Source organism: Tursiops truncatus, chromosome 10, assembly GCF_011762595.2.
Source record: "Tursiops truncatus isolate mTurTru1 chromosome 10, mTurTru1.mat.Y, whole genome shotgun sequence".
NCBI lineage: Eukaryota > Metazoa > Chordata > Mammalia > Artiodactyla > Delphinidae > Tursiops > Tursiops truncatus.
In genome coordinates, this window is record NC_047043.1 from 19,960,910 (window position 1) to 19,988,499 (window position 27,590).

A 27,590-nucleotide genomic window follows, 5' to 3' on the forward strand; every position below is an offset into this window, starting at 1 on the left:
TATTACTAATGAGCAACAGTATGAAACTCATTTTAATACTTTTTCTTTTTTTATTGCATTGGGGTGAATTTTTATTTTTAGTCTTTAGTTCAGGTTATATAGTCTATGATGCTTTAAGGTAAAAGAAGATCTAAAGCTGGAATGTAAACTGGAATTGACTCTCCTCCCAACTTTTTACAGATTCACCAAATGACTGGTTATAGGTCACATGACTCTCCTGTTTATTTCATAAGGTTGTTATAGTCAACATTTATTGTTCTCTTACCATGTGCCACTCACTCTTCTAGAAGGGCCTTAAGAACACAACACAACCCTGTGAGGTAGGTGCTATTATTATATTCACTTCACAGGTGAAGAACCGAGACACAGATTCCCCAAAGGTCACATAGTAGGTGACAGAACCAAGATTTTAACTCAAGAAGTCAGTTTCCAAGTCTGAAGTGTTGACCACCGTACTATTGCCTCCTTGATATTTGACCTTTTTTTCAGATCTGCTCCATCTCCAAGACCTTGGACTTGGCATTGTCTCGTTCAGCTGCCTCCTCACCTTTAATGCCTCCAGCTTTTTCGCAACTACTGCAGACGCTCAGCATCCCCATTGAGCCTCTTGACTCTCTTTATCCTCCCAGGGCCACTCATGCCTCGTTCCTGCTTTCCCTTCCTTCTCTGTCACACCAGGAGGACTTGCCATTGCTCTAATTCACCTTGTATTTTTCTACCTTTTAACTTCACCCACTCCTTCTGTCTGGAATATTCTATCATCGCTCCCTCCATTTCAGCTTATTAAAAATATTCCCCAACCTTCAAGGTGCTCTCCTAACGCCCCCTCCCTACCCCCCTGAAATACTACCTTTTCTGTAAAGTTCTTCCTGGTCATTGCAAAAACTCAGATGTAATTTCTCTCTCCTCAGGATTCCCAACACTAAGTTGGTACAACAAATATAGTGCTTACTAAGTCTGCCTTATAATCTAGTTGTATGTGAATTCCTTTCACATCCCTTCTAGCCTATGGTAACTTAGAAGATCTAGGCTAGAGTATGGAATAAAGAACGTTACAACTGAAAAGAATATTCTATTTAGATCTTTAATTTTACTGGTAAGGACACCAAAGCTTAGTTTAAGATGTAAGTCACACTGACAGTTAAAGACGAAATTCACTTGTTCCTTCCTTCCTTAAATGCATATTATGAATAATACTGTGTGTGCACAGAGCACTGTGCTGAGTACTAGGGTTACGCAGGCAAAAGTGTCTACTTTTAAGAAATTCAGAGTCTACTGACTGGAAGAGACAATAGATTATTACAATACAACGTGATGGGATAGCTGTTTGTGGAATAAATAAATAAATGCATGAGTCAAGGAATTTACTATCTCTGTAGTGATATTATGTGATCTTTCCAATAACAAATGTATGGAAACAGGTTTTGTAGTTCAGTTTATAAAATCACATCCCGAGTGGTAGGAAGGAATGTCAAGTCTGGTTTGTGTCAGACAAGCTGATCTCCATCAGTCTGAAAAAGAGAGGGGTCTATTGAAATGAGGGGTGATGTTTTCCATCTCACTCCGTTTTTAGTTTTTCTCCTTTCAGTTTTGGTTGCTGCTTTTCTTTTTTGTGTTTATTTTTTTTCCAGTGTTTTTGTTTATTTTATTGAGATATAATGGACATACAGCACTATGTAAGTTTAAGGTGTACAGCATAATGATCTGACTTACCTATATCATGAAATGATGATCACATTAAGTTTAAGGAGCATCCATCATCTCATATAGAGACACAGTTAAAGAAGTAGAAACTATGTTTTCCTTGTGATAAGAATTCTTAGGACTTACTTTCTTAACCACTTTCATATGTAACATAGAGCAGTGTTAATTACATTTACCATGTCGTATATTAAATTCCTAGTGCTTAATTATCTTATAACTAGAAGTTTGTACCTTTTGGACACCTTCACCCAATTCCTCTTCCCCCTACCCCCCATCTCTGGCGATCACAAATCTGATCTCTTTTTCTTTGAGTTTGTTCGTTTGTCTGAAGTAGAATTGACCTACAACACTGTGTTAGTTTCTGTCACACAACATAGTGATTCGATATTTCTATACATTTCAAAATGATCACCTCCATAAGTCTAGTTATGAAATGTCACCACACAAAGATATTACATTGTTATTGTCTCTATTCCCCAAATTGTACATTTCATACCTGTGACTGCACCTGCAAGTTTATTTTTAAACTGAGGTTTGTACCTCTTAACCTCCCTCACCCATTTCCTTCCTCCCTCCACCCATCTCCCCTCTGTCAACCACGTTGTTCATTCTCTATTACTGTCTGTTATGTTTGTTCATTTGTTTTGCTTTTTAGATTCCACATATAAGTGAAATCACACAGTATTTGTCTTTGGTTGCTGCCTTCCTTCATATGTTCAGGATTTAGCCCTGAACACTCACTGACCACCTAGCATAATTTTTGTCTTGTTTATTAATCGGCTGCATGTTCACCTCAACCAGACCAAAGATTCCATAGACTTTGGGCTGGAGGCACTCACTACTCATTTTATTTACTTGTTTTTAAACTTGAATGTTCTTCCTGTAATGTTAGCTCCTCTCATTCCCCGGAAAGTCAGGTTTTCTGATAGGCACAGTGCCTGCTTAATTCAGATGCCAAAGAGAGTGTGATGGGATGGATATAAAGGTGTCTCCCAGATCTACAGGATGCTTTACCTGGGAAATCTCAGGTCCTCTCTACCCACAGTACATCAGGAAGGACTTCCAGTTGGGTGGTGTTAGGGGGAGTTTTATTTGAAAATGGTTCCAAAACCTGTAAAAGAGATAAAGCAGAAAAATATGTTTTTGAAACTTCCATGCCTATTGTTTTGCCAAGATCTGTTGGGTACCTGGTACTCAGCTCTCCCTGAGGCAGCATTTTCCTGTACTGTTTCAGATGTTAATGTAGCTTCACATTTCCAGTGTGTTGAATGCAGTCCCTTAAAACATGACAACTGTCTTATTTTTAGTTTTCTGTGATGCGCCTTGCTTTAAGGAATTCTTATATGTTAAAATATAGATTTGTATTCTGTGCACAAAAGGACCTGGTATTGGTGAAGGTGCAGGTAAATGTGTCGTACGTTATTTCTGGGGAGGTGAGCTGGCTTCCTAAGAATGATTTGGCGGCGTGCAGCAAAAGTCTACACGCTGAGTGCGTGTTGTATGCAGCAGCTCCACTACTAGGAATTTATCCTAAGAAATCACTATGAAAGTGTGCAAGGCACACCTACGTGTTTATTTGGCAAAACATCATTTCAAATAGTGAAAGTTAGAAACTTACAGGGTGGATCAAAGATTGTTCAGTAAACATGCAGGAACAAAAGTATGTATTATCCCAGTTTTTAAAAATTTTGATTGATTTATTTTTAAATAAATTTATTTATTTATTTATGGCCGCATTGGGTCTTCGTTGCTGCGCACGGGCTTTCTCTAGTTGTGGCGAGCGGCGGCTACTCTTCGTTGCGGTGCGCGGGCTTCTCATTGCAATGACTTCTCTTGTTGTGGGGCACAGGCTCTAGGCACGTGGGCTTCAGTAGTTGCAGCTCGCGGGCTCAGTAGCTGTGGCTCACGGGCTCTAGAGTGCAGGCTCAGTAGTTGTGGCACACAGGCTTAGTTGCTCCAGCGGCATGTGGGATCTTCCCGGACCAGGGATCAAACCCGTGTTCCCCTGCATTGGCAGGCAGATTCCTAACCACTGCGCCACAGGGAAGTCCAGTATTATCCCATTTTTATAAAAAAAAGTGCATGTGAAGAAAGATTAACTAGATACCAAAATGCAAATTGCTCTCTCTGGATGGTGTGATCATTTGTGGTTTTAACTGTTGTTTTTTGTTTTGTTTTTGTATTTAAATTTTTTTTTCAAATTTTCTGCAGTAGATATGTATGTTTTATGACCAGAAAAATATTTAATAAACTCATAAATCCCATTTTGAAAGCAACAAAGATAAATTGGGTTGTGACCGCTTTCCAAGATTCATTACGGGATTCTCTTACATTTATGCCCTTTGCTATCAAAACAACATAAGAAATAGGCTTCAGCACCAATATCCCAGAAGCTTCCAAGATGGAATTATTTTTTTAAGAAAAGTAACATTCGAATCTCCCCCAAAGTTGTTACATTTCCTTTTTTTCCAGAACAAGAAGACACGTATAAGTTTTGTTGAAAAGGAACAAAACTTGTAATGTTCTACCGCTGTTAAAATGTTTGGGGTTGATCTGTGTGTCCCAACACTAAGGATACCAAAGATATATTAATGAGTAAAAAATGCAAGTTACAGATGTACTAGGATTACATTAAAAAACAACAGCAACAATAACCTTCCCTCCCCAACTATCTGGGACGTTTTATTGAGAACAAATATATTTAGTTAAATGTTGACGTATTCAGAATTAGGCCTGGGATGACACACACTGTGCTGTGATCAAGTGTTGCCCTGGAGAGTGGGTAGAGGGAAAGACAGGAAACAGGTTTTCTGGGAAGTGTGGGGTAGGGTTCTTTCCTTTTATTTTATATACATCTACATTCTTTCAATATTTTAAAAATCATTTCAAAACATTCAAAAAGAAATAAATAAAAAAGAAAATTCAAGACATGCCTGTGCCTGGGAGCTCAAGGCAGAAGCTAGATAGTAGGCTTTGCTCATTTAAAATTAAATTCCTGAACTTTTCAGAGGGTCAGTGGTAATGATAAGACAGCATTCTCCCTCTTGCTGATTATTTTGCAAATACGAAAATAGAAAATGGGCCCTTCTGACACTTCAACTCAAATATTCCAACTATAGTCTTAAAGACATATACAGTTGGGTTTTGTTTTTGTTTTTGGCTGCATTGGGTCTTTGTTGCTGCACACGGGATTTCTCTAGTTGTAGCGAGCAGGGGCTACTCTTTGTTGCGGTGTGCGGGCTTCTCACTGCGGTGGCTTCTCTTGTTGCAGAACAGAGGCTCTAGGCACGCAGGCTTCAGTAGTTGCAGCACACGGGCTCAGTAGTTGTGGCTCAGGGGCTCTAGAGTGCAGGCTCAGTAGTTGTGGTGCATGGGCTTAGCTGCTCCACAGCATGTGGGATCTTCCTGGACCAGGGATCAAACCCGTGTTCCCCTGCATTGGCAGGCGGATTCTTAACCACTGTGCCACCAGGGAAGTCCACATATACAGTTTTGCAATGAGAAACTTACATGGTTTTGAAGTGTAAGCAGGTAGAGACTCGGAGGGCCATTCCCGTTAACCAACTAGTTCACCAAATTCATGCTCAGAGTTGGGCACAGGCAAAAATTTGTCATGGGAAATAATTGTCTTCGATGATCACATCTTTGCCACATAAAACCCCCTCCTCGTTCTTGTCTTGGCCAAACACACCCTTTCCCTCTCATAATGTCCTTCCCTTTCCTATACCATAAACCACTTTCAGAAAAGACTGAAACACATTTGCATGAATAAGGAAACAATGACTCTTTAAAATGTTATTTTCCTAACCAGATTTGCTTTTTAACACGTTAACAAAGAAATAAAGCTCTAATGGCGGAATCTCACACACCCATCAAAATCTGGGGGCATAGTCGGTCACCGACTCTGCTTATATATCCACAGCATCCTCTGCAGTGGCCTAGAGTACAACAGGCATTTTCAGACTTACAGATGATGGTATACGTCAGGATCCCGCTGCAGCCGGGTTTGGAATCCTATATACAAGTCATCCCAGAGCAGACCATTCTTCACCACGTGTCTGATAACATCAACCCGGCTCCGAATCTGAAACAGATAAGGAACAACTAGTAGGGGTGACCCAGCCAGCAGTGAGCATCGGTACTGACCCCTGTGTCCCTGAAAGAAGCAGCTGCCTATAACGGCAGGGGTCTGAGGAGTCAAGGAGAAAAGCCTACTGAAGGAGATATCACAGGCGGAGGGGGAAAGAGAGGCTCCTGAGTGCAGTAGAAACTGAGGGAAGGAAAACAGGAAATGGATCAGGAGCCGGGGTTGGGGGGTGGCGCAGAGTGGCTGAGAGCACAGACAGAATCAGATTGCTGGGTTCAAATCCATGGTCTAGCTGTGTGATCCTGGCAAACATTCTGTGCCTCAGTTTCCTCATCTATAAAATGGAGATAACAGAACATTCCTCACAGGACTACTGTGAGGATTCACTGAGTCAGTGTATATAAAATACTGAAAACAAGGCCTGCCACAGAGCAAGATTACCTTAATGCGGCGGGCAAGGCCCTTACCTTTAAAGAATCCCAACTCCTGACACGGGATCTGCTGAATAGTCAAAGGTGCACAGGGTTAGGAGGCAGGCAGAGATGGTTTTGAGTCTCAGCCCAGCACTTACTAATCATGTGACCTTAACCTTGCTAAGCCTCGGTCTCCTCTGTTACTGTTGTGAGAAAAAAAGAGATAATTCATTAAAAAAAAAAAAAAAAGCATGAGGTAGCATGAAGGGAAGTTATTAAGATTGGACATGGTTTCAACACTTCATAGGTACATGTTCCAGTTTACCAGGAGCCTTTTTCAGTATCTGGCATCACATTTTTTTTCCTGATAAATATCGTGCTAATGCCAGTAGAGGCAACTTTATCATAAATGACGGGCCATTAAATGACACGGAATGATCAGAAGACTGGCATTTAGGATTTATTTCTCTTTCCTGCACCATTCCTACAAAACGATTACATCCATTGTGAACTGAGATCGCAAACACAGGTCAGAAGATCTCCTGTTTTGCCAGTAGAGACTTAGAAACATGACTGCACAGTTTGTTAAGTTGAGGACTGCCCAGCTAAAGCGCAGTATCAAGATCTAGTTCCTCACAGTGGAGGGGAGATGGCCTTTCTTGACCTTTCAAACTAGAGAGGAGCACGTGGAAGAACTGGGGAGGTTTTGAGAAACGTTTAGATTGTAAAATGGGAAGGTCTTGGTGATTGATTAGATTTGGGGATGAGGGAAAAGGAAAAAGGTGAAGATTACCCCCCTGTTTCTAGCTGGGCTCACTGTGGGGGGGGGAGGAGTTGATATTGCCAACGATCAAGACAGAAAAGGAGAAAGAGCAGTTTTAAGAGAACGATGATGTGTCACATTTTGAACAGGTTGAAAATGAGGTACCAGGGATTTGGATATCCAGGTGATGATATCCAGCAGGTGATTAACTCTAGTGAATCTGAAGCTGGACAGAGTTGGCGGGAGCTGGGCAAGGTCTGGGCAGGACCTATGGATTTTTGGCGTCGGAGAAGCGGTGCTAGCAGATGTGTTCGGTGGGTTGAGTACAGAACCCTGGAGGAAAACAAGAGATTTAAGTGGTGGCTGGAGAAAGAGAGACCCTGAAAGAACGTAGAAGAACAGTCAAGAAGTGAAGAAAACGAGGGCTAGTGTCACTGGAGCTGAGAAAGGACTTCTAATTCAAAATGATGGGCAGATCCCATACCTAACCCGCCTTCTGCCCACTTCTAGATGCAACTGAAGTGTTGACAAAGCAAGCGTACAGGTATGAACTGTCACAGTGAAGAAGAAATGAGGTGAGTCGTTGACAGCAGGAGATTCCAATTAACTAATGTGAATCTGGAAAGCAGGAGGGTGAGTGGCATCTAAAGACGAAGGCAGAGGCTGCAGAATCCCAGAGAGTATGTGGAGGGACATTCAGATTCAGAAGCAGAAGAGGTACGTACCATGGATGACAGCAGGGACACAGAGCACAAAAGTATGTACACAAAACAGTCAACCCCTTCCTTACGCCTATGCATGGCTCCTGGGCCAAATACATTCAGACAGTTCTCTGAATAAATGGAATCCATTTTGCAGGAAGAATGAGGGCGGGAGTGTATATGTGATGCCCCAGAGCAACGACCTCCACATTTCGGTATTTAGGGGTCCCTCAGCCTAACAGCTGGCTCCTCACCTTCATAACTTAAACGGGTGCCCCCCTGTCCAAATACAACCTAGGTCTTAGTTGATAGCTTACAGTCCCTTTTTAAAAAATTGAATTAACTTTCCACATTTATAAATCTGGGTATTTTACATGAAAATCCAGATTTCCAAGTTTTCTGGAAAACTCGGAAGATCAGCTGGAGCTCAGTAGGGGCTCCTCCCTTCCCTGCTTTCCACTTGATACAGTCCCCACCCAGCTCCCCCTATTTACAAGATCTGCCTCGGGTCCGCCTGTGAGCACTTAAGCGTGTAACCCCTGCCTTCAAGTAAAGCCTGCTGCTTGAAAAGGTCTTTTTTTTTTTTTTTTGGTAAATATAGATTAATCCCTAAATTCTTAAAAGTCACCTACAATGGAAGAAAGGTCAGCCTGGGGTGAGCAACACTGCATGCAACTACAGTAGAAGCCAAAAGAGCACTGCCTTCAGGTAACCATGGAAAGTGACCGCCGCCCAGCATAATGGGTTCAGGCAAGCTATCGTGCGAGATCAGACAGGAAAGTACTCGAAGTTTAGCTCCCGTGTAACATTTCTTTGGCAGATACTTAAGCAAAAAGTCCCACAAAGGAGGAAAGCAAAGAAGGTGAAGACATGGGTGGGGTCTGGGAGTGGGTAAGGGATGTCACAGGGTGACAGATTGGCAGCAGACCTAGAGAGGGGCCCATCCAGATTGGAGCAGGAGGATGGACAGCTACAGGAGCCATGCATCTAGGCAAGATGGAGGGCTTCCCTGGTGGCGCAGTGGTTGAGAGTCCGCCTGCCGATGCAGGGGACACGGGTTCGTGCCCCGGTCCGGGAGGATTCCACATGCCGTGGAGCGGCTGGGCCTGTGAGCCATGGCCGCTGGGCTTGCGCATCCGGAGCCTGTGCTCCGCAACGGGAGAGGCCGCAGCAGTGAGAGGCCCGCGTACCGCAAAAAAAAAAAAAAAAAAAAAGATGGAGAGTTGGTGTGATAGAAAATATACTTATGAGTTTAAAAGGCAATGAATGGCCCCCGCCCTCAAAAAAAAAGGCAATATGAGAAGGCTCCAGGTGGCAAGAGAAGGAGCTCTTCCAAGTATAGGCATATCCGCTATATATGAACCTCAACATACAGAAATCTCACTAAAATCCTGGGAGACAAAAGCACTGAGAGGCGAAATAGGGACCACCACGTACACAGCGGGCATGACGGTTTACCCCGTGGTGTATTAAATCTGCAAGAGAGCTGTTGCCTGCTTTATCCAACAGATGCATTATGAAAAGCTGTGGAAAAGTGACTTTTTTTCAATGAAATATTTTTAATGAACTTGTGATTTTTAAAATTCCAAAGAAAAATCTCCCTTATGGCAACAGATACCATAACTTATAAGTTTTGTAAATCAGAGTTAAGACGCAAGACAGTGGCTAAATACACAGACTGCGGAGCTAGACTACTTGTGGTCAAAGCCCTGCACCACGCATTCACTAGCTGTACGACCTTGGGCAGGTTATGCAACCCCTCGGCATGGCATTTTCCTCATCCATAAATGGGGAGTATAGTAATATGGCTTCATGGGGCGGTTGTATTAAATGACCTAAGATATATGAAGCTGTGTTATGTATGTGTTTCATAAATAAAGCAATAAATTTAGCAGATTCATTTTGCTTAAAATGGTTGTTTTTATGTAGGGTTTTCCTATATGTGAAAACCCAGTTTTTTAAAACCCATAAAGCAGGCAGTGGATTACTGGTTTTACTAAAGTTTCACCATAAGATTCTCTTCAACAGCAAGTACTAAACATAAAAATACAAGTCAAATTACTAAAATGTCGTTTAAGAATACATCTATTTTATAAAGGTACATTTAAACTTCTATAATTAAGGCATTACACATTTATATGTCATGTGTAGTACACTTAAGGGCAGACTATACACCCTCCTAATTTATTTAGTGATTTTTGCATTTATATAGAATTTAAAATTACAACGTATGCTCACATATTTTATGTCATTTGACTATAATAAAAAAAAAACTGATAAGGTGGGAAGAAGCCCAATGCAAGGAAAAAAAAAACAAACCACCAAGGCTCGGACAGGGACTCAAAGCCTCATAATCAATAGTCCTCATCGGCAGGGATGGGGTACCCATCCCAGTCTTGACATTGTGTCCAAAGCCCCGGCTCTTAACACCATGCCTGCCGTGGGTTAGGGATCTGTTAAAAATTGGAGCTCAACAAAATATGTGTAGGTTTATGCTGACTTCACTTTCTTTAGAGAGCCACCCATTGGGTTTGTTTGGGGAAGGAGACACCACTGGAGAGAAGGCAAGGAAGGCAGAGATCAGTGCTTGCAGGTCTGGTAACAGTGCAGGTGGGTCAGCTGTTTGGAAGGAAGCAGGTAGAAAAGCCAATCTTTGCAAATAACTCGAAAAGAAACAAGTATGGAGTTTAGTTAATAATAATGTTTCAGTATCCACGTGTTAGTTGTGACAAATGTAGCACAGTAAAGTAAGATGTTAACAATACTGTCTGTACTATCCTTGCAACTTTTCTGTAAATCTAAGGGTTATTCCAAACTAAAAAGTTTATTTAGGAAGGAAGGAAAGATGGAAGGAAGGAAGGAGCACTTCCACTGGTGTTCCTGCTTACTTCCTCATACGGATGTTCCCGGCTTGGTCTTTCTTTTGGAAAGGATAAATCTAGAAAGTCAACCAAATAGTCATATCCTCCAGGAAAAGGGCTGAAGTCCTCATCTGTCTCAATCATCTGTGCAAATGACAACATGGTAAAGGGAAGAAGCATATCAATCTGGTGGTCAAGGTCCTTAAAAAATTTTGGAACGTACAAGACCCAAATGCTCTTAAATGATAGCAATGAAATGGAGTTAATATAAAAAGAATCTCTCCTCTCTGCTCTCTTCTATTCCCCCCTCCTCTACCCCCCCTTCAATCCCTCTCTCCCTCTCTCTTCTTTCCTGAACTGAATTCTAATCCTACTCTTCTACACTAGCAAAACTGCTTCATATCACTAGCTTCAATCAAATTTACAGAGAAGGATATCATTATCTCAAGCACTATTAGTAATGAGATATCAAATACCACTGTATGTTTGCAGGCTAAAAAATAAATAAAATGTGGAATTTTTCTCACCATCACATAGCAGCTAAACATAAAGAGTGTCATTGAAAATTCCAAATGTTTTCTCTTTTTCATACTAATTGCTCAACTGAAGATATAATGTAGACCAATGTTTCCCAGGTCTTTGGGTTTCAAAGACAATTTTCTAAAAAATATTTGGTAGCTAATGTAGGCATCAACATTTCATTTTGCTAAGTGAGGACTTAAAAAAATTCTTACATCTACTATCCTTTTATTTCATTAAAGGAAGACTGCTTTCATGCCTCAAAAATAGAAAGGACCTAATCTTGGAATAATGACAATTCATCCCAAGAAAAGAGAGTTGACATCCTTGCAACCACACTCACATGCATACTCATACTTGTTTCATTACTGACCATCAAAAACTTTGTCATAGACTGGCTCTGACCCCCAGGTAGGTTTTTAGGACTCACTGATTTTGAGAATGCTAAGTGTTGCCTGGTACCGGTATTAATGTTCTGGGGTTGAAAGGTAAACTTGAGAACAGCCCTCACCCTGAGGGTAACCAGTCTTTTGTTTCTAAGGGTATGAATGCTGTCCATTTCCTGATGCTTTCCTTAAACTTTGCTCCCCATGCACAAATTCAGGCACTATATGTAAGAGGGATAAAATATACATATAAGTATTGCTGGGATTTCCAGCCCATTTCAGGCCTCCTCTTTCTCTTTCACCCCCTGCCTGTTGGTACTTATTTTGTTTTTCGATACCTCTCAGTTTCGGTGACCAGCTTATAACGTGAACCACTTGGGCTTGTGAGCTCTGTGCGTACATGTTGGGGCTAATTTAAGTTCTGAGCTGACCTCATGGTTTGTGCAATTCATTCCTTACCACAGCTGCAGATAAGAATTACCCGCTTCTCTGCTGTTACACGACACCACCTCTCCAGTGGAGCCCACTTGCCTGTTCCACAGTTTAAGTACCTGTTTCTGCTACAAACACAACACAACAAAACACCCACAAAACAAAAACTAACACACGGTGATGGGAGGAAAAAGTGCTCCGAGAGAGAAACTGAGCTGGACCTCAGAACGTTCCCTACATTTTCAACAAGGCATTGTTTTAGCACATTGTCCGATCTATTTTCTGTGAAGCAGATGGTAGGGCTTAATAAATGTTTTTTGAGAAACAAATTGGAATACTTCATAATACAAGACAGCAAAGACAAATAATACTTCATAGCATACCCTGACCACCAGGTTATAATCCTTAAATCCAGCCCAAGTGAAGTATTCTTTTATCCAGCATGAGTGACGAAATATTTCATCTCCTACAGCAGCATTCAAGATTCTCAAATATGGTCCAAAGTCCCAGGAATCCTTGTAAATTTTAGTCCCCTCTGGAGGCTCTATGATGCCTTTCCTTAAAGACACAAACGTGAGAGAACAAGGAAAGAAGAAAGCAACAAATAAGGAAGGCAGAAATTAGCACTTCAATTTCAACAGTCAACCAGACCAGCAGCTTTAAGACTGTTCAGATGATACCAAGGCATCTCACAGAAGTGCCTCGGGGACCACCGAGGGGTAGGGCCCCACCCCAGCCTAAACCAGAACAGCTCCTGTTAATTGCTTAGTGTGATCACTCTCCAAGTCAGAATACATTTAAAGATAAAAGTCCATGTCGGGGAAACAAAAATCGGAAAACCACTGATGCAGACCCTTTCGGCTCAAATAACTAAATTATGGAAATGTTGAATATAAGTGGCCGTATTGATTTTGTGGAAGTCTGCTCACTCCTGCCCTGCCCCTCACCTCCACTAGAATATAAGTTTGATGAGAGCAGCAACCATGAGTGGCACACAGAAGGGGCCCCATAAATATTTGTTGAACATAGGAATGACTTTAGCCTATCTTTGAGATATACGTAGAATTCTGTGTCTCTAATATATGGTCCTCTCACTATACTAATCAAACCACAGCTCTCAGACACATGGGCAGTTCTGTATGTAAGCCCAGTCAGCAATATGGACGAGAGAGTTCTCTGACATTCCTAGAGCTGTCCATCCAGTGCGAAGATGGATCATTGCATGGAACATGGAATACTGAATCCTGGCAATAGAATAGGATGTGATCTGGATAAGGGAAAGATGAGGAGGGAAATGGGCACCTGGCTAGTAGCGATTTGGTAACTATGTCCCACTTATCAAAACAACAATTTTAGTCCATTATTTGCCCAAAGCTAGAGAGGCACTGGTTTCGATAATAAATTACTTATCAAAACCTAAAGTTTCTAACTTCTAAATGAATGTCAAATCTGCTTCTCCAACTCCTCCCCCCCATCTCAGTTTACAGCCTCACTAATCTCTTCCTGGATAAAGCCTCAGTCTTCCAGCTGGCCTCCCTGACTCTAGTTCTTCCCCCGCTGTGGCCTCTTCCCCAGGACATGGTCTTCCAAAAAGTAAAATAGTTTTTCTAAAACACAACGAAGTAATGTTCCTTCTTTGCTCTATAACTTTCTCAAGCTCTCCTTACTCATAGGCAAGTTCCGTGGACTGTCTCACAAGTCCTTTCTGACCCTGGCCCGACAGGGCATTCCCGTCTCATCCTTTTCCTCCACCTTCACTTACCAACCCTACAGTCAGGTGGATGGCTGGATTCATGAGGGAAGGACCTCTTTCTTCACAGCTGTTTCCTTGTATCTAGTATGATGCCAGGTATACAGAAGGAGCTCAATAAATCACTTCCGAATGAATGGCGTAGGTCTATTCACTTAAAGTATCTGCACTCACCAAACTCATAACACTATTTACACCTCCCTTCTCCAGCACGTGTCAGTCCCTCTGAGCGGAATCTCCATCTGTCTCTCTTAATTATAACCTACCTCCTGATCTCTAAGACATAGCTCAAACGCCTAAGACTTCAGACTGAGCTTTCCTTGACCACATTTCCTGTTCTCTCCTGGCCCCTCTTCCCCTCACAAGGCAGAGTTAAGCACTTAGCCTCCCTGTGTCCTTACACTCTGTCTTACTACTGAGAATCCAACAATGTCGACTCTCTTGTTACCCAGAATGCTTTGGTGTGACACAATGATACAAATGCAGATTCCCAGGCTTTGCCTCAGATCTACTGAATCAGAATCTCAGGGGGTCGAGCCCAGGGAGCTGCATTTATCCAAGTGCTTCAAGTTATTCTGATGTTCGTTCAAGTTTGAGGATTATTACCATAGGATACATCTGGGGAACTGGAGAGAGATGATGGAGAATTCTGCCAGTGCCGAATGCCAGACCCTTGAATGTCCTGCTAAAACCTGAAATAATTAAAAACTTCTCTCACCCTTGACCTGGAGAATACAAACTGCTTTTACCCTAGAGGTACTGGGGAGATCCTCAGGAATTTTAAGCAGGGAAAGGAACAGGAAGAATTTTGCATTTAAAAAAGGTTTCTTCCACAACAATGCAGAGCGGAGGCTTTCCTTGCTTATGATCCCAGTAAGAATTACATTTTACTTGAGGGCCCTGGGGGTCCACATACCAAGCGCACCTGTGAAACAAAGTCTCCTGAAATAATACTACTCCTTGTTATATGTACTCGGGCAATGTACTCAGGTCTATTCTATTTTATTCTATTTCATTTTTTAAAATGCTGGTCATGATCAATGCCATTGATTTTTACAACCCACCAGTGGATTGTGGCCAGCAGACTGAAAAAGGCTGGCATGGAGGATAGATGAGAGGAGAGCAGGGTGGAGGCACAGAGCCAAGTCAAGGGCCACTGCTTGAATCTAGGTGAAAAAAAATTGTGAGAGGCCGAATTAAGGTCACGACGGAAGAGGCTGGAGACGAGTGGTGGATTTGTGAGGGATTTACGAAGAATTGGCCAGATTCGGTAACTAGTTCGATATGGGAAGTTAGCAAAAGGGCATAACCAGCTGGCTGCGCCACTCACACCAACTCTGCAGAGGTGAGGCCAGGAGAGGGGTGTGCTGTTGGCAACTGTGTGCCCAGCTCTCCAGCACGTTCAGTCCATTTCTAAATAAGGGTGAGGAACTAACAGTTCCATTTGGCTCAAGACAAGTATATGTAAAGATATAGGTCTGTGACATCAATAGTAACTTTTCCTGAATTGCACTCCCAGTGCACTGTTACTTGTTCAAAGGTACTGTCTGTGGAATTGGCAGCTGGGTAATGTTTATACTGATATGAAAACTAATTCTCATGCTTATTGCTTGTTACTTCAGACAACTTATTTTTGAGCTGCATCAATTGTCCTTCATAGAAAAAACTTCCTCACTCTTTGTTTTCAAGTATGGCTCTGAGACGAGGAAAACATTTGAGTAATTATTACATAGGATGAGAAAATTATTATATAGGACTGAGAAAAAACTCAGCCTTTTTCCCCCTAGATTTGAAAGATACTTATTTAATAGTTTATTTTCTTTAAACAGTAAGACTTCCATTTTAAAAAGTGATGTGTGGATCTTAATGCATGACAAGCTCAGGAGGCTACTCAATAAAAACTTAATATTCTGACAAATAGGGACCTACCAAGAGACCACAGGTACATCCTTTATTTTCTCATAAAATTGAAAAAATCCCTGAATCATTTTTTTCTCTATAAGTGTTTAAGCCGGGCTTCCCTGGTGGCCTGCCAATGCAGGGGACACGGGTTCGTGCCCCGGTCCGGAAAGATCCCACATGCCGCGGAGCGGCTGGGCCCGTGAGCCATGGCCACTGAGCCTGCACATCCAGAGCCTGTGCTCCACAATGGGAGAGGCCACAACAGTGAGAGGCCCACGTATCGCAAAAAAAAAAAGTATTTAAGCCAAACCTGTCTGTTGGATCCTTTAGCATCCTTCCCAGATCAAGAGTGGCTCCAGGTCGTGGGGTCCATGTTAACACATCAGAATTTTTCTTGATAAGGTTGTTGAGTTCATTTGGGTCATTTTTGATGTTTGTTTCTTTAATATACCTGAGAAATAAGAAAATTCCCATGTAAGAAAGTTTATTCTCAGATGAAATTTTGATTAGAACAATGACAGAATTTTTGTTTGTTTGTTTCCTCTGCATTCCTACTTCCCAATCCCCCTGCAGTTATCCCAGGAAAAATAAAGACTATATTTGGGCTAATGTCCCTAATTAGGGAACAGCTATTATTTATACTTTGTTTTTTAGTATAATCACATAGTGATTGGAATTGAAGTTAGATGTAGCAAGACTACTATAAAGAGGTAGGAATAACACAATCTTGTATTTAATTTTTTTCCAGTTTTTTAAAATTGAAGTATAGTTATTTACAGTAGTGTGTTAGTTTCAGTTTACAGCATAGTGATTCATTTTCTTGTATTTAATATTAATGAAATATATAGATGATTAAATATTACTTGGCAGGTATATACTAAGCGTTTAACATGAACTAATTGATTTTGTCTTCACAACCCACTGAGATACCTGCCATTATTACTCTTGTTTTATAGAGAAAGAGACTAAGGATCAGACGGCTCAGGTGACTTGCCCCAGGTCAGCAGTGTCCACCCAGCTCTCCACCGCCAAAGCAGGGCTCATCCTTCCCAGGAGGCCACGAGGAGGAGCGTCTCCCCAACTTTGGGAGTAAAGTCTGATAAGTCTTTCCAACCCCTTCCATTATGTGAGGTTACATTTAAAAAGACAGGTGTCTAGGAACCAGGAAGTGGGCCCTCACTAGATATCAAATCTGCCAGCGCCTTGATCTTGGACTTCCCAGTCTCCAGAAGTTTGAAAACTAAATTTGTTGTTTATAAACCCCCTCCCCCCAAAAAGGCTTTCCATTCAAAACCACTGAAATCCACCTGTTACAAAAGAACACACACATCCTCAGTCACAGTCCCTCCTGAGATCTAGTTTCTAATTGTGCTATTATTGATCAGCGCTGGGTATCTCCCAAATTTAATTCCAAGCCACAGTCTTTCTGGAAAAGCTGTAAATCATCAATTTTAATGTCATATGGGCAGGTAATTGTGGTGATGCTGGAGCAGAAAAAGAGAGATCCAGGATTTGTCACTGTGTTTCATCAGACATGGGTTACATAGACAGACATTTCTGTTAAAGGGAATTTTACTTTCTTGAGCTACAACTGGGTTACCTAGACTGGATAGATATTTTCAGTCAGATAGACAAACACAAAACATATGTAAGCATTTGTATTTCTATAGCACCAAGGTGTTTTCTCAATCCCCCCTGTATTTTCTCAATCCCCACTGTCATCCCCACTGACTTACATTATGATCTTGCAGACATGAGTAAAGATATGTCTCCACCCAAAGATGTCTAACTTGTCCCTTCCTACACATGGGAATGTCCTCCCACTGGGGCAGTCCTCAATTTGAAGCAGTGTCACCTCTTTGTCTCATCATCTTACTACCTCTAGTCTCAAAATGGTTCACCAACTGATCTCCCCGCCTCCGAACCGGGATGCTATCAGATTACTCTTCCTAAAACAGAATGTGTGGCGTTCACAAAAGTCTTTAACTTCTTGATGCTTCTTTGTCTGCCTCTCTAAAATAATCATAAAGTTAATACCCAGACACTGCCCTCTGAGGGGTATTGTGCGTACAGAGGGTAACATCTGCCAACTACTAATACACAGAATTGTGACTTACGACTACTTTAAATGGCAGCATCGCATTAAGTGGTCAAGTGTCCTTAAGTAAGAAACCATCATATCCAGTTCGTCTCCAAGTTCTTGCAATTCAACCTCCTTTATATTTCTAGAATCTGAATTCTCAATCCCCACTGTCATTCATCAGTCCTTCTGAGATTACTGCAATGATTTTCAAACTGTACTCCAGGATCGACATTCCTGTCTCCCTTCCCACCATGCAGACATACAACCTAACCTCTCCAGTGCACATCTGATCATGTCTCTGTTCCTTGTTAGACTCCTTTACCAGGTTCCTCATTCTTAAGGATAAAATCCAAGCCATGTGGAGTGACACACAGCGGTGTTCACTGTCTGGTTCCCACTGCCCCCTGCCCCAATACACCCACCTCAATCCCCTACACTGAACTGCAACCTCTCATCTCAGCATCTTTCCATCTTTGCTGGTGGGTGTCTACTCATACTTCAAAACTTTGCTTCATAGTCTCATCCAGTAGTCATTTTCTGACTCCCATCTGTATCCCATTGCCTCCAGAACATACATGTACCATAACATTTATCATTCTGTGTTACTATTGTTTTTCTCTTCCAACGCTGAAGACAGGCATTTCATCTCTAGTTCTCCAGCACCTAGCACATGCTGCTCAAAAAATGAATGAATGAATGATGAACAGCACTGATCGAAATAAATTATATTTTAACTTTAGGCCAATCTTTCTGGAAATATTTGGAAGATGAGAGACAGCTAAGTAATAGCAACAAAAAGGTAATAAAGAAGGAAACATATCAGCAAAAGGACACATTAAGTGACTAGACACATATAGATATGTCATCAGAGGACAGAGAAGAACTTCACAGTGAAAAGAGTCAGGTTTTAATGATGAGTCACATGAAGCCCAGAGAAGTCAAAAATATTGGTCCTAATAAGTGGTAGTAGGAAAGACCCTAAATTCCATGTACACTATTTCCCCTACTGTACTCTGCTACCTCAATGGATGAGAAATTATGGCCAGTACTTACAGGATTTTGTCATAAAAACTTATCTCAAGGACTGATAAGTCTATCAGTTTCTTTACTATCCAACAAATTTACAGGTAAGTGTACCCTCACAGTAGAAAGACACATGCATTCCGTCTGCATGTGGGCAGTCCCTGACCTTTGTTCACAAAATGTTCCAGGCACTGATCATAAAGTGATCAGCAATGAAGCAGACGGTACTGGTACTTGCTCATAAAAACAACCATTAATGTTAGGGGCTGAGTCACTTCGTGATCAAATAGATGCTCTATACAATTGACAGAATCTTATAAAAGCAAAATTAAAACATCTAAAAGACTTTAACATTTAAAATAATAAAACTATGCTTCAAATACTACCAAATGGATTAATTGTATATTTTGGTTTTTCCAAGGGGCTGTGTATTATATAAGATGTGCATATATATTTGTTGTATCACAAGTATGACCTAAATAAATACGTAGCTTTAATTAACATGACTGAGGTGTTAAGAATAACTGTTAGCTTTTTTGTTGTTGTTTTTAAGATTTACTTAGATCCAATTTTTGGATTTTTTTTGGTGAACAGCTCTATGAATTTTAACACATGTACAGATTTGTGCTACTACTAAAATCAGGATACAGAGCACTTCTCTCTGCTCTATATTCTGTTCTCTCAAAACTCCCCCATGTTGGCCCTTTTTAGTCAAACCCTCCCTTCCCTTCAGCCTAACCTCTGGCAACCACTGAACTTTTTCTCCATCCCAATAGTTTTGCCTTTCTCAGAATGTCATATAAGTGGAATCACAATATATAATCTTTTGAGACCGACTTCTTTCACTTAGCACGATTCCTTTGAGATTCAACCAGGTTGTGTGTATATCAGTAGTTATTTATTTTCTATTGTATTCCATGGTGTGGATATACCACAGTTTGTCCATTCACCTGCTGAAGGACATTTGAGTTGATTTGGTAATTATGACTAGAACTACTATTAATATTTGTGTATAGTTTTGTGTGAATAAAAGTTTAGTTTCTCTAGGGTAAAGAGCCATGAATGGCATTTCTGGGTCGTATGACAAATGTGTATTTAAAGCAACAGCCGTACTGCTTTCCAGATGGCGGCATCATTTCGAATTCTCAACAGCACTGTCGGAGAGGTCCTATTGCTCTGTATCTTTGCCATAACTGGATAGTGTTAACCTTTCAAAATTTTATTAACTTTAATTCTTATTTCATTGTGGCTTTAATCTGCATTCTCTAATGACTAGTGATATGGGCACGTCATTTCTTATGCTCATTTGCATCAATATATCTTCTTTGGTGGAGTATCTGTTCAAAATGTTTTGCCCATTTATTATTGAGTTCTTTGTTTCCTTACACTGATTTTTGAAAGTTCATTATATATTCTAGATACAAATTGTTAATCAGATATATGATTTGTGAATTTTTCTCATGGTCTGTAGTTTATCATTTTATTCACTTAGCAGTGTCTTTCACAGAGCAAAAATTTTAATTTTGATAAAGCCCAATTTATTAAAATTTTCGCTTATGGATTGTGCTTTTGGTGTCCTATCTAAGAAGTCTTTGCTTAACCCAAGGTCATGAAGATTTTCTCCTATATTTTCCTCTAAAAATTTCATAGTTTTACATTTACATTTCGATCTATGACCCATTTTGACTTATTTTTTGGTATATAGTGCAGGGCCTACTATATTGAGGTTCATTTTTTGCATATGAATGTCCAATTAATTGCTCAACATTCAATAACATTTATTGAAAAGACTGTCTTTTCTCCACTGAATTGTTTTTGTACCTTTGTCAAAAATCAAATGGCTATATTTGGGTGGCTCTGTTTTTGGACTCTAGTCCATTAATCTATGTGTTTATTTCTTCATCAATATCATGCTGTCTTGATTACTGGAGCTTTATAGCAAGTCTTACAATTGGGTAGTGTGGTCCCTCCAGAAGTTTCCCTCTAGTGTCATTTCCCTTTTATCTAAATAACTTTCTTTAGCATTTCTTTTAAAGTAGGTCTTCTTATCATGAATTGCCTTAGTTTTCCTTCATCTAGGAATGTTTTTATTTTACCCTCGTTCCTGAAGGATATTTTCACTGGATATAGAGTCTATGTTGACCGTTCTTTTCTTTAAGCAATTTAAAAATACTATCTTACTACCTTCTAGTCTCCATGGTTTATGACTAGAAATCCATACTTGAATTTCTCCATATGTACAATGCATTCTTTCCTCTGCTTGTATTTCTGTTTTTCCACAGATACAGACCATCTCTCTACCTCTCTAATACACCTGAGTCTGGGGTACAATTCCACTTTTAACCTCTCAGGCAGAGAACCCTTTGTGGGTCCAATGCAAAAAATTATTTCCTTCTCACATTTTAGGTAATAGGTTAAGTCACTTTAAATGTCCATTATCTTGCCTGGTTCCTCTTCTCTAGTTAAACCTTAGACCGTAAGATCATCTCAAAGGATGCTTAACTTATCTGCATTCAGACTACATGCTTTGACGTGGAACATTTAACATGAAGCCAATTTAGGAAATTCTCTGAGTTTCTGTAAAAATTCACGTTCAATAATACTTCCTCACCGGCCTGACTTTAATACTCTCCACAGTGTCATGTGGCAAATATTGCTCTCGATTTTGTACTTTTTACTTGAGTGGCCCATAACTAAGAAAATGAAAGTGATAGAACAACCCACTGTTTTCACCTTCTCAAACAGACTCTCCTGGATTTATCTTAGACATGCTTTCTCTTTATATCTTTTCACAGATGCTCACCACTGTCCAAAGCAGTGTGGTATGCAAAATACCACCACAGTCTAATCCCTTAGTTCTTGGGTATTTCCACGTAGTATGATGTGAGAGCTGGAAATGGCAGCAGAATCTCTTCTCTGCTCCTTTTTCCACTGCTCTAAGGACAGACTGATGTTCAGCCAGAAGGCATAACAGTTGCTAAAATACTGAAATAGTTCTATGCCAGTTGGTTCAAAGCTGCTTCCCTGAGTGCCCTCTTTGCTGTCCCAGGCACCTGACCCTCCCCTGGGGCCTCCTAGCTCTCTCTCAATTCAGTCAACTAAAGGATTAAAGTTTGAGAGAGCAGAGCCTCCAGGACCTGATCCAGCACTACCTGTTATCTGTTCTGATTGCTTGGTGTCTATGCCGTACTGGTTCTTAACTACACTGAATCTTAGTGCATTTAAGTGAAACCTTTGTGCCATGTCTACATTGGCAGGCACTGAGAAGTTTATTCTTGTCGCATTAACTGATTGTCATTTCACTCTAGATCAAGATTGAGTGTGAGACACACCTATTCACTGATAACTAGAAAACTGAAGGGTTTGTGGGAAGTTGAAGGGAAGTTTTCCAGGGCCATCAACTTCTAGTAATATTGGAGTAGCTCATTCCCCTGGTTCTGTATCATTGTCACTTGACACAGACAACACTTCCCTGGTTCACTAAGTCCTTCATTTGCTGTCTACCTCCATTAATTTCACTGTACCTACTCCATCTTCCATCCTTCATAGTTAAGTGAGCATAAACATTCTTAAGTCAGGAATATTTTACTTGAAATAATCCAATAAAACAACATCAATGAATCAGACATATAAAGTAATGAAAGGAGATATCACTACCACTATTTGCAGATGATTTAAAGAGAATCAGCTGAAAACTATCCAAACAATTAAAACAACTACTACTTAGGAAATATAATTATAGAAAAGACTGCATTTGCAATAGCAACCAAAAGAAAAAGTGAAAATACTAGGAATAAACATAACCAGAAGTGTGTGAGTCTTACATAAAGAAAACTTTAACATGCCGCTGAATGACACAAAAGAAAACCTATACAAATGAAAAGACATGCCTTGTTTTTGGACTAAATAACAAAATGATATTATTTATACTAAACTAATTTATATAGTTAATGTGATTGCAATATAAATAATAAGTGTTCTCATTGTTCGGCCCTAGCAGGTCTACTCAAAATCTCAAAAGGACACTAACAATCTTGCAAATGTTTAGTTTGGCTTTAGTAATTCATAGGAAATTTTGGATCACAGGGTCCATGTTTTGAGAGAAAAGGAAAAGCACTTCCCCAGCTCAGGCACCTGACAGTAGCAGAGTCCCAAGAAGGACAATCCAATCTAAAAACAGTAGTTAAGCTGAACTAAAAAAACAATGTTTCTTAAATTTGAAGTTTCTCCTGTTTGAGACACATTTTATTATTAAAAGTTAACTGCTAAATCTTTAATGATGACTTGGTATCAAAGTGACCAAAAAAGAACCATAAGTGTGAATATCCACATTTATGAAATCTTAACCCAGTATTAAGATTGTCATTCATTTGACCATTAAAGTGAAAATTCAACATTTAAACATTCTCAAAGAAAACTCATTGACCTCCAAAACTACACTTGAAAAACAAGATCTAAAAGTTATGTTGCTGCAAGAGAAGTCCTTTTAGATACTCAAAAATGAGAAAATAACTTGATGATGATACAGTCTCTATTCTGAGAGGTAGTGTGGTATAGAGAAAATAGCTTTAGAGCTAGGCATACCAGGATGCATTTCTCACCTCCAGTGTTTCCAGCGGGGTGACTTCAAGCAAGTCCCTTAGCCTCTGAGTTTCAGATTCCCTAACTTAAACAGGTATAATAACACCTACCTTACAGTGTCATTGGAAGACTAAATGATTAAAAGCCCCAGTTCAATTCCTAGTGTACACTGAATACATATCAGTTGCCTTCATTCTTTCCAGGATCCTTTTGGACAAAATCTATCTGAATTAACTCTAGCTGTCAAGCATGGCTCTCTGTTCCCAGGCAACTTGTTAAATAAGCTCCAGACTCCTACTAATTACTTTTTCTCATTTCATGTTGTATTCATAGCTAAATCATTCATCCCAGCATACATTAACTCGTGTGTAAATATGTTATGCAAAATATCCAGCCATACTTGTCTGATGGGTGAGATTCCACGAAGTACCCAGCAAAAGGGCAATAAATTCGGGGTTGTAGGTCCTTCACCAGCCGAGCCTTGTAGTTCAGGAGTTTCTTCCTTTCTGTTTTAATGAATTGGGCTTTCCATTCCTCTGGAATAACAGGGTTTGGATTAGAATTTCCTCTGTTCAGAAATCACAGAAAAACAAGAGTTCTAGTAGATTAGAAGGCTTTCAGGAGATAAAAGTTGACAGCTAACGAATGCAGACAGAGAGCAAAGCTCCTTGTCATTAGTGGCTTTATTTTGCAAATTTCAGTTGGTTACTAGGAAAATGTTTCCAAACCAGCCAGAGACACTGAACCCTCTCCTTGTTAATGGCAATTCATTTGGACCCTAGCTGAATAAACAGGGTGGCATGTGTAGTTGTATCTTGCATGCATGCACATTTTAAGGACACTGTAATTCTTGTAATGCTTAACTCTCTACTAACATGGAAATGGCTTTGCTATCTTCATGGATTATAAAAGCAAAGCATGTTCATTACACCCAGGTGATGCACAGTGGTCAAGGGTGTGGATGTCGGAGTCAGTTAAGACTTAGGATCAAAATGCAGCTCCACCACTTAAACTCTTTAAGTCTGTTTTCTCCTCTGTAAAATAGAATCATGTTGCCTACCTCACAGGTTGTTCATTTGTTCGTTTGCTCGTTCATTCGATTGATATTTATTGAGCACCTACTATGTGCCAGACGTAGTTCTAGGAACTGACAATACAGTGGTGAACAAGATAAAGCAGGTCCCTGCTCTTAAGGAGCATTCATTCTAGTGAAAGAAGCAAATAAGGAATAAGGAAATAAGTTCATTTCAAAGAGTGATGAGCTAGGAAGAAAGTAAAACAGGGCCATGGGATGGAGAGTGGCTGGGGTGATGAGGTGTGGGGTGGAGGGGCATATTAGGGCAGTTAGTGAAGATGACATTGGAATCATAGAACACAGACAGAGACATAGAAGTTGTCGACCACGTGGAGGTCAAAAGCAATAGCACTCCAGGCAGTGGAAACAGCACATACAAAGGTACAGGGCACAGATGGACTTGGTGTATTGGGTCTGAGGAACAAAGAGCGGGCCAGTATGGGCTGACACTTGTCAAGCAATGGGGATACAGGCAGTAAAGGAAGTTGAAATTAGGCAGGGCCCAGAGCATGGGGGGTACCATGTCAGGGAACTGCTCTTACTGTTACTGCTGTGAAAATCTGATAAACACAGACAAGGATACAGAAAAAAATAAGTTATCCATAAGGTAGACATAACCACTATTAACATTTTGGTATATTCTAGACCTTTTTAAATGTATGTGCGTGCGCGCGCACACACACTCACATAAGAACGGAGTTATGCTAGCTACCCTTTAGGAGGTATATGTCACCTCCCCAGTCACACTGTTAACCCCGTAAAGATAGCACCTCCCCTCTATCTCTCACTGGTGACTCATTCTGGGAGGCAATGACCACAGACTCAGAGAAGAAAGGAAGGAACTGGACAGGCTTTCCTCATACTGCAAGTAGGGCATTTCTGCCACATTGCTAAACAGAGATCGCTTACAGAAAATATTAATTTATTAAGTGGACATATATTGAGAACTTACAATGCTAGCAATGCTTACATACTGAGCAAAAGTAGGAACAAAATATACCATTTACATGCCCTCCCCCATCCCAACCCTAGCACCACCCTTAGACTCAGAGCAGAAGAGCTTCTGCCTTGGACCCCACATTTTTTTCAAGCTTTGAGATATAACTGATATATAATATTACATAAGTTTAAGGTATACACCAGGATAGGTTCATTACATGCATGTATGTCTAAATGATTACCACGATAAGGTTGGTTAACCTCCATCACCTCACATATTACCATTTTGTGTGTGTGATGAGAACATGTAAGACCTACCCTTAGCAACTTTTAAGTATATAGCACGGTATTGTTAACTATAGTCATCATGCTGTACGTTACATCCCCAGAACTTACTCATCTTATAACTAGAAGTTTGTACTCTTTGACCACTATTTCCCCGGCCCCCAGAAACCCCATACTTTAGAGGAGCTTCCTTTGCCTCATTCCTCCCCTGTATGGGCATTCCACAAGTCCAAGGGGACGTGCCCACCTCGGGTTGCCCACACCCTATTCTGAACCACATACCAAGAGCATTTAAGCCTGGACTACCAATGTCAGACTCTTCCTGTTCTGCTCTACAGTCTACATCAGGAATCGAATTGATCCAAATGATTCTTTTTCTTGACTTTTCCTGAGATGCTCCCTAATCTCCTAGGTGTTTCCTTCATGCTCCATCAGCATATTCTGAGCTGGAAACTTTGGCTTGTATATCTGTGATTTGCAAGTCTGGTTTCCCAAGAAGACTGTAAGCGTCTTGTGGGGAAGGATCATGTCTTAATAAGTTTTGTATTGATTCGCACAGCATTTAGCAAAGTGCCATGCATGCTCCTTGGCATCACTTTGATAGAAAGTATTACCAGTAAATTTTCCACCACTGAAAGTCATCGGAAAGCCTGATGCCCCTCCGGCAAAATCACTCATCATCAGATCAACCTTCATAGGCAGCCTTCCCCCATTGGGTCTGGTGCAATCCACTGTATTGAGTATTTTATGACCTGTGGAAAAATAAAGTGGCATCAATACTCAAGGTGAAATCTTGAAAACGACAATTTGAAATCCCAGGTCAACAAACTCTTCCATGTAAGTCTGTATAATCTGACTCATTCAATTACAGAAGAGTTGCTTATGTCCAAGGAAAAGAGAGAGTAAGATTTCAACATCTAAACTCTTCAATAGCACCTTTTGAACTTTCAAGTGAATAAACTCATCCTGTCTGATTAGTGGGTTCTGGGTGAGGAGAGTTAGCTTGATTCCACTCCGGATCGTAGATAGACTACTTTCCTCGGCCGGCTATCTTCAGGTGTTGAGCCCAAAGGATGCAGGGAAAAGAGTAACCGAATCAACACAAATCTCTCAACCCCTTGGAAATTCTATTCAATGATTGTTGGCGTAAAGCCATCTTCTCACATGAAAGGCAGAAGTGTATGATTACGTTACATCATAGTATTTCAAGATGAAAGTAAAACACTTATTCAATAAAGGCAGTTTTGAATAAGTTACTATAGGTGAAATATAGAATATGTGTTGCCTTATGAAAAAGAATCTTTGCGCCTGTCACTACATCGAGCACATTACTGCTAATTTGTTCTCTGTAAGATTATCTGAATGAGAGCCCCTTTTCCTAAGACAGGGATAGAATATATTATATTCTATGGAAAATGAAGATGGAAGAAGAAAATGAACATAGGATGAAATTTTGGATAGCTCTTATTATCCTTCTTACCAAGAATATTTTTCACTTTTCACTGTTAATGAGAATAAGAAAATACCTTTGTATTCCACGATAATGCAAGTGTCCATCTCAGGATGAACGCCATCCATCAAGATCATGAATCGAAGATTTCTGTCTACCTGGAATTTTAACAATAAAACCAACAACAGTTTATGTCAGTTTGGCTTTTAATTCAATATTTGAAGAAACTGTCATCTCTTCTGGAAAGAAATCCCTTTTATTCAGAACTGGATTTATTATCCAGTAGAATCATACCATTGATAAATGGAGAGAAAAGCCACCTTTTATTTTAGCTCAAACAGAGATTTACACAGTGCTAGGTATTTACACAGTACTATGTACAGAAAAAGTAGGCCATTGTTTCCTTAGTGTTTAAAGCGATTACCTCGTCTAAAATTTACCCCAGAAAGCGTAACTGAAAAGTATGGAAAGAACACAGATGTCTGACCTGCTGCCATATTCCAAATGGCACTACATTGATATTAGTCAACTGGACACCACTCCGCTTCAGATTCCAAAAGACAGGTCTTTCCGTGTTTCCGACATAAATGGGAATATCTGGTCTTCTTCCAGCAACCTTCTTCAGTGTGGGGTAAC

The 27,590-nt window shown here is 40.4% G+C and overlaps 1 protein-coding gene across 20 annotated transcripts in view; it reads right to left on the reverse strand.

Annotated features, from left to right (window-relative positions):
* The window catches only part of LOC101335474 (cytidine monophosphate-N-acetylneuraminic acid hydroxylase), a 260,691-nt gene that overhangs the window by 1,321 nt on the left and 231,780 nt on the right, over nt 1-27,590 (reverse strand). For 17 of the 20 annotated variants that reach the window (XM_073810421.1, XM_073810419.1, XM_073810426.1 and 14 more), the window contains 10 exons: nt 27,442-27,589; nt 27,031-27,112; nt 26,119-26,256; nt 23,606-23,741; nt 15,829-15,969; nt 12,250-12,424; nt 10,557-10,673; nt 7,133-7,300; nt 5,673-5,788; nt 2,719-2,815 (listed from right to left, as the gene is read on the reverse strand). In XM_073810421.1, the coding sequence (XP_073666522.1) occupies nt 2,740-2,815; nt 5,673-5,788; nt 7,133-7,300; nt 10,557-10,673; nt 12,250-12,424; nt 15,829-15,969; nt 23,606-23,741; nt 26,119-26,256; nt 27,031-27,112; nt 27,442-27,589 (1,297 nt within the window). In that variant the 3' untranslated portion in view covers nt 2,719-2,739. Of the gene's footprint in view, nt 1-2,718; nt 2,816-5,672; nt 5,789-6,258; nt 6,408-7,132; nt 7,301-10,556; nt 10,674-12,249; nt 12,425-15,828; nt 15,970-23,605; nt 23,742-26,118; nt 26,257-27,030; nt 27,113-27,441; nt 27,590 lie in introns of those variants that run through there. The other 3 variants (XM_073810429.1, XM_073810434.1, XR_012334364.1) reach the window with 2 other exon arrangements.